The sequence below is a fragment of the Echinops telfairi genome, unplaced genomic scaffold, assembly GCF_000313985.2.
Source record: "Echinops telfairi isolate 266 unplaced genomic scaffold, ASM31398v2 ScPeMD7_7469;HRSCAF=8507_0, whole genome shotgun sequence".
Classification (NCBI taxonomy): Eukaryota; Metazoa; Chordata; class Mammalia; order Afrosoricida; family Tenrecidae; genus Echinops; species Echinops telfairi.
The window spans coordinates 51,202,350-51,209,046 of NW_022111372.1; the positions used below are offsets into that span (position 1 = coordinate 51,202,350).

A 6,697-nucleotide genomic window follows, 5' to 3' on the forward strand; every position below is an offset into this window, starting at 1 on the left:
GAGGGTCACCTTTTAGCAGAACAGATTGACAGACACAATAAAGGGGTTCCATTAAAAGACTATCTACCTGCAACCAAAAAGTCGAGAGCAAAGATGAGGAGGTAAGGAGGGCAGGGAAATTACAAAACTCCCTGCCACTGAGTCGATGACAACTCACGGTGCCCCTGTGGGGCAGGGCGGAGCTGCCCCATGAGTTTCTGGGCCTGTTGCTCTTTAAGGAAGGAGAACGGTGGTTCCCAATCACTGACCTTTCAGATCACAACAACATGCAATCACTGTGCCACCAGGGTTGAGTACTGGAAATGAACCACCTCAACTCAAGAGGATGTTGACCTATGGTGAAAAGGGTAACTAATGCCATTGACTAGTTTTTCTATAGAAACGGTCAGACGGAAACTGAATTTGCCGTGTAAACTTTCATCACAACACCACAGTGAAATGTGACAGAAACACAAGACCCCCGTGTGGGCCATGGGGCACCCCTCTTAGTCCATCGGGTCAGGGGGGCCACGAGTTCTCTGCCGAGGGAAGTGGCTGTCCCCCTTCTGTCATTCCGAGCACAGCAGCTCTTTGGTTTTCCCAAGGGCTTCATCTCTCCCTTGGCCAACATAATGTTCCCCGTCAGTATTCGCCTGCCTAGAGTGAACTCGTCTAACTCCCCAGATCCGCACTGCTCACCCATGTGTGTGTGTGTGTGTGTGTGTGTGTGTGATCAGAGCGGCGCTGAAAGGCCTCTCTCATGGGCTTTGGGGAATCTTACATCTACTGCGAGATATACGGAACTGATTTGCCCTGTGTGGGCAGACACGAAGGGTGCCCATAATCAGAGTGCACTCGACCCAACCAAGATGATACAGTGCCGGGCAGGGAGAGCTGCCAGGGCGGGATGATGCCGGGCTTTTCAGGACACCACTGAATACTCTTGGTTACAACACGGAGGGTCCCCACCAGGAGCCCAAACAAAAAACCATGTGAATTCCTCTGTTTCTTAGGTGTGACTCCAGCTATCTCGCCCCCTGTTCCTTATAAAAGATTAAACCCAGGAACCAAGCTTGACTTCGGCTAAAAGATGAGAGTCGCCGTCAGTGAGAACAAGGCCTCCTCCTGCTGTCCCCGAGGACTGCCCAGCACATCTCCTCTGTGAACGTAGCCTCCGTACCTCTTAACACGTGCTGGTAACTGGACAGCAGAAACTGCAGGTGTTCAATCAGCTCATCCCACGTCTGCCACTGGGTTTTATCGGACTGTGGAGACAGGAAAGCTATGTTAACAAATGCCTTCCCCAGTTACCGGTCTTATTCACATTTTCACTTACTTTTTTTTTTTTTTTTACGTGAGGAAAATTCCATTATCTTTTCATTTTACAATCTGCCCCGCCCCACACACATACCCAGGTGGATGAACAACAGAAACATGGGTGAAGGGAGACAGCGGTGGGTGTAAGATATGAAACAATAATAATTTATCAAGGGGTCACGAGAGTAGGGGTTGCGGGGGCGGCAGGGAAGAGAAGCTGATACCAAGGGCTCAAATAGAAAGTAAATGTTTAGAAAATGATGATGGCAATATATGTACAAACATGCTTTATACAGTCGATTGTTAGACAACTGATTGATTGTTATAAGAACTGTAAGGGCCTCCAATAAAATGATTTGAAAAAGAATAAACACATTTGGGTGGGTGGGGGTAAATAAAATTTCATTTCCCCACGAACTTTCTGAAGCCCCATCACGTAATGTTCACGCACCAGCATATCAAGCAAAAAGGTGTTCTTGAACTGAAACAGAAGCAGGAGAAGGTATACCTGACATTTGAGCAGCGAGGTTGAATTGTTCAGGAAGTAGAGGGCCTGGGCCAGAGACAGGGGCAGGCGGGTGGGCGTCTCACAGCTGTGGAGAAAGATGATCTCTAACACTTTGCAGCGCAGAAGGTGGCTTTCCATGGTGGTGAAGAACATCTCCCTGCATGGGGAAGAGGGACAGGGAGTTCATCATAGCACATACCACTGTAAGAGCAAATATTATTTCATGGAAGCACATAGCATAGTTTCCTCCCTGAACTTCCTTACATCTTCCCTAAAAAATAAAAACAAAAGAGATGGCTGAAAAGGATTAAGTAAAGGAGGTCTACAAAATCGCCAAGCAGGGATAGATTTGTTCAAGAATTCAAGGCTTGAAAGGAGAGAACTATTGGATAGTGGATAAAGACAAGTTAAAGAGAAGGTCATGGAAACAAAGACAGGCAGACCTCGGAGATACTGTGGATTTGGCTGCAGCTCTCACGATAAGTGAATGCCATCATCAATAACGTGAGCCACACAAAGGTCTCAGCTCCTCAGTGCACGTGAGAGCTATGTTGACATGACACTGCAGCCTGAGATGCATGCAATAGCATTAGGAGGAAGCTTGAAACACGGTGAGAATGACCCAAGCGTGACAAGGAGACAGGGCGTGAGCACATGCGGCCGGACAAACGGCACCGACAGACTTGCTCCACACACGATTGCCACCAGCGGTCAACTTGTAAAAAAAACACAGTATCTGTGAAGTACAAGAAACCATGGTGCCTGTCTTTCTCCCCACTGCCTCTCAGTTTCTCACATGGTGGTGGCTGGAGTGTGGCTGGGATGCTGGAGGCCCGGGCCCCCCACATTTCAAAGACCAGCAGGTCTCCCAGGGTGGACAGGTTTCAGTGGAGCGTCCAAAGAACAGACTGGGAAGAGGGCACAGTCTGGCAGCTTCTGGGGAATTCACCCTGGAAACCCGATGACTGGCAGGGGAGCCCTGGCTGAGGTGAGTCCCTCGTGTTGGAAGGTGCTCACAATATGCCAGGGAAGAGCTGCCTTCTCAGAACAGAGTCCTCAATGACTTGGAGGGATCAGAGCTTGGGGGTGGGGGTGGGGGCATTTCCTGATGGGGCATAACTCAAACTGAGAAGAAACAGCTGTAAACATCCATTAACAGTTGGAATGTGGAATGTACAAAGCAGGACTCTAGGGAAATTGGAAGTTGTCAGACATGAATGCAGTGCATAAGGATCGATATCCTAGGCCTTAGAGGGCTGAAATGGACGTGACGGGACATTTTGAAATGGAAAAGACTGTATGAGCCCCCAATAACATGATAAAAAGAAATGGAAAAGCATATGGTGTCTTGTGCAGGGAGTGAAAACTTGAAGAGGAAGTGTCTCGTTCACAGCCAGATGGAAGATGCAAGAATCTAAGGGACTACACCTGTGGGAAGAGAAGACAGAAAAGCGTGGTAGCTAGAGCCAAACCGAGGCCAGGGGCAGACGGTGTAACAGACCAGCAACTTGCTCACGTGCAATTTCAGATCGATGCTGAAGAAAATGCAAACAAGTCCGTGAGAGCCAAAATACACCTTGAATACATCCCGCCTGGATTTGGAGAAAGCTCAGGGATAGATTTGATGCACTGAAAACTAATGACCGAAACCTTGATGGGTTGTGGGATGACATAAAAAACATTACACAGGAAGAAAGCGTAAGTTGAGGACCAACTTGATGGTAGCTAACATCATAATGTACCAGATACAGTTTGGCACAAGAAATGTTAAGATAAACGAAAGAGAGTACCACTGTAAAAAGACTGATAATTGAATAAGGGCAAGGGGGATACAACAGGAACCCAAGAAAAGTGCAGAGAAAATGCACCTGGATTTGGGGTACCAGCAGGGCTGTGGAGCTTCAGAGTGAAGGTCATCTGGGCAGGGCTGGGGTGGGGAGAGGCTTTCTTATGGAAAAGCTGGGATGGATGGATGATGGTGGTCTAGAAGGGGCAGGGAAGGCTCAAGGCAGGTGGCATTTCAAGCAGAGGGAAAGACATGAGCAAAAATTAAGAACACCCAGAGGTGACATGGTGGTGACTTAAATTTCAGTCTGGAATTTAGGCGTTCTCTTGCCTAGACTTTTTTCACTCTACCTAGTTCAGGACTTGGTCAGCAAGGGTCGATGGGAACACCTGCAGAAGCTTCTGAGCAGTGCGTGGCGACACCAGAGCTTCAGGACCGTGTCAAACTCACTTTCTAAAAGCAACATCTGCATCCAGCAAAAGGTGCTTAGTCTTGGATGCACGGGTCTGGACGGCCTGCTGTGGGTTTTGTTGGCTTGGTCATCCTTCTAAAGTTTTGTAGGCACAACACGGCTTGTGAGCAGATACCACTGCCCTTAGATAGGGCTAAAATCTAACTTCTGCATTGCATCTGGCCGGTTATTCTCCCAAGACAGTTTTCCTAGTCAGCAACCATTTATTTCAAGACGTCTTTTTTCACTTCCAGCTTTTATCACAAGACTTGCATTTATGATCCACCAATAACAAACCCAGAGATCCAGAAAGGACAAGGGGCAAGGAGGAACCGGGCAGGACCTGCCTGGAGAACAGGGAACAAGGCTGGCCCCAGACCCAGAGTCCTGCCACCCTTTGCAGTCTGCAACATACTCTTTACAACGGAGGAGAGCCCTGTGCTGTTGCTATTTATAACAATGAGAAACCAGGACCTATTTTATTTTTCTCATTATTTTTACCTTCCCCCTGGACACATAGATTATTTGCATAAAAACGGAGTTAAAAAAGCAGAATGAGTAGGTTTTTTCTTTAATTGTTATTTCTCACTATTCAAACATTTTCTAGGACTGAAATATTTGTAAAAATCCATTTTATTACTTTAATGTGCATTTTTTATCCTTTGCTATATCTCCTTTGACACCTTTTCTTCTTAATGAAGAGGAATTCAAATGACTACATTTGCAAGATAAGTCATCAGATTCTTTTAAAGTCTATCTTCTCCTCTACATTTACTTTCAACAAGATAATTTTCCTATTCATGTTTTACTTTTAAAATTGTATTTCTGAGGCCAGTGTTTATTCCAGGATTTGCATTTATCCTGGCCTTATAATCCACAAATACTAAAATACAAACAGATCTTCCAAGGACAAGGAACCCGTTCAGTAAACTGAGCATAGTAGGAACTGGAGATAGAATGAAAAAAAAAGTGTATAGAGATTCTCTATAATACTTAAATTCAGGTCTTGAAACCGCTGTACCAGGGGAAGGCCAGCTTTCAGCTCCAGCCTGAGAGCAGCTGGTAGAAAGACACATCTGGGTAAGATGTGCGGCATGACTCTTCTCAGGCACTGGACTATACACTACCCAGGGGCAGATTCTTGAGAGAGGGGGAATAGAAGTGGTCAGCTCCATCTTCAACTCCACTTTCTCTTTTTCCAGTTGATTCAGCAGTGTTTACTTACTTCCAGGATGAAAATGATGGCTTCCAAACCCCATACTTATTAGGCATGAAAGTAGAAGCCATCTAATTACGTTTTTTCACAAGTCCTGGGCCTAAACTTTTATGGACAGGCACACCTTGTAGATATCGCAAGTTCTGTTCCAGGCCCACAAAATAAAAGGGAATATCACAATAAAGTGGGTAACCTGGCTGTTTTGGCTTCCCGGGGCATATAAAAATTATGTTATGCTATGTGGTAGTCTACTAAGTAGGGAATAGCACTGTAAGATGTTTCAAATTGTATGGCCGGATCAATACCAGGCTGGCTTCTAGCAGCAAGTGACCTTCACTCTTCCCCACCCGTGCGGAGCTGACCAGAGCTGGCTGAAACAACTAGGCAAGTGGCCCTGAATCTCCCATACACACCTGCGGAGCTGACCAGAACTGGCTAATGGGATGCTTTGTTCTCGACCAGCCGCTCTGCACCGGGCACCGGCATGGCTCGTTTGGCTCAGTGCCCACTTTGCTCTCGACCCTCCACTCTGCACCTAGCACGGCCCATTTGGCTCAGTGCCCGCTTTGTTCTTGCCCACCACTCTGCACCCGGCACAAATACACCCGGAACCAGGAAGACACCTTACATTCCAGAAACCCGGACACACCTGTCCATATAAGCAGCAGCGCTGTAGCCTGCAATGCGACTCCCCCAGCCCGGACATTGTGGACTGTGCGACTTCGCCCAGGCTGGGGTTTTTTCTCCCTAATAAAGCCTGTTTGTTCTCATTTGACTGATTTGGTCTCTGGCGCCTCTCGACTACCTTACAGAAATATTGTGAGAAGTATGACATGCGACAGATGCTGCTGGAAAAATGGCACTGACCGTCCTGCTTCAGGCAGGCTGCCACAAACATCCAAGTTGTCAACGGCACAATATCTTGCTTCATGGGCACTCCAACACCAAGAACTGCACCCTGTATTGCTAAGGGGCAACAAACTGGATCCCCGATGGCCAGTCAGCCCGCTCCCCATGGTTGCTGCTAGGTGCCGTCCATTGTGTCCGCAGTGACCCCCGACCGGTTGTGTCTCTGTGCTCCAGAAATGGTCACCTCTTGTCCTGTTGGAGAGGAGTGGCCCTGCGTGTTGCACTGTTGTCTGAAGCTGGCCTGAGGCTTGCAGAGGCCTGAGGGGGTACCTCCTAGGGGGGTCGCAGCCAGCTTTCTTTCTGGAGGCGCTTTTAACTAAGGCCCCAAACGGAGGGTGGCAAGCTTGTTGAGCAAAGCAAACAGAAATTAGGATTCAAGACAACAGAGGTGGCTAGAATTTGGATCAAAAGAAGAGGGAGCTAAAACAGTGCATGTAAGTGCACATGCGTGCAGGGAAACACTCCAAAATCCTGCTAGGGAACAGTGGGGTGAAGCTGTGGGCTGAATGGAGGTTCTGGGGCTTGCATGCT

The 6,697-nt window shown here is 47.6% G+C and overlaps 1 protein-coding gene across 2 annotated transcripts in view; it reads right to left on the reverse strand.

Moving 5' to 3' along the window:
• SIMC1 (SUMO interacting motifs containing 1) overlaps window positions 1-6,697 on the reverse strand; it is a 45,193-nt gene that overhangs the window by 12,993 nt on the left and 25,503 nt on the right. For both annotated transcript variants that reach the window (XM_030888787.2, XM_045284575.1), the window contains 2 exons: window positions 1,805-1,961; window positions 1,160-1,244 (listed from right to left, as the gene is read on the reverse strand). In XM_030888787.2, the coding sequence (XP_030744647.2) occupies window positions 1,160-1,244; window positions 1,805-1,961 (242 nt within the window). The remainder of the gene's footprint in view (window positions 1-1,159; window positions 1,245-1,804; window positions 1,962-6,697) is intronic.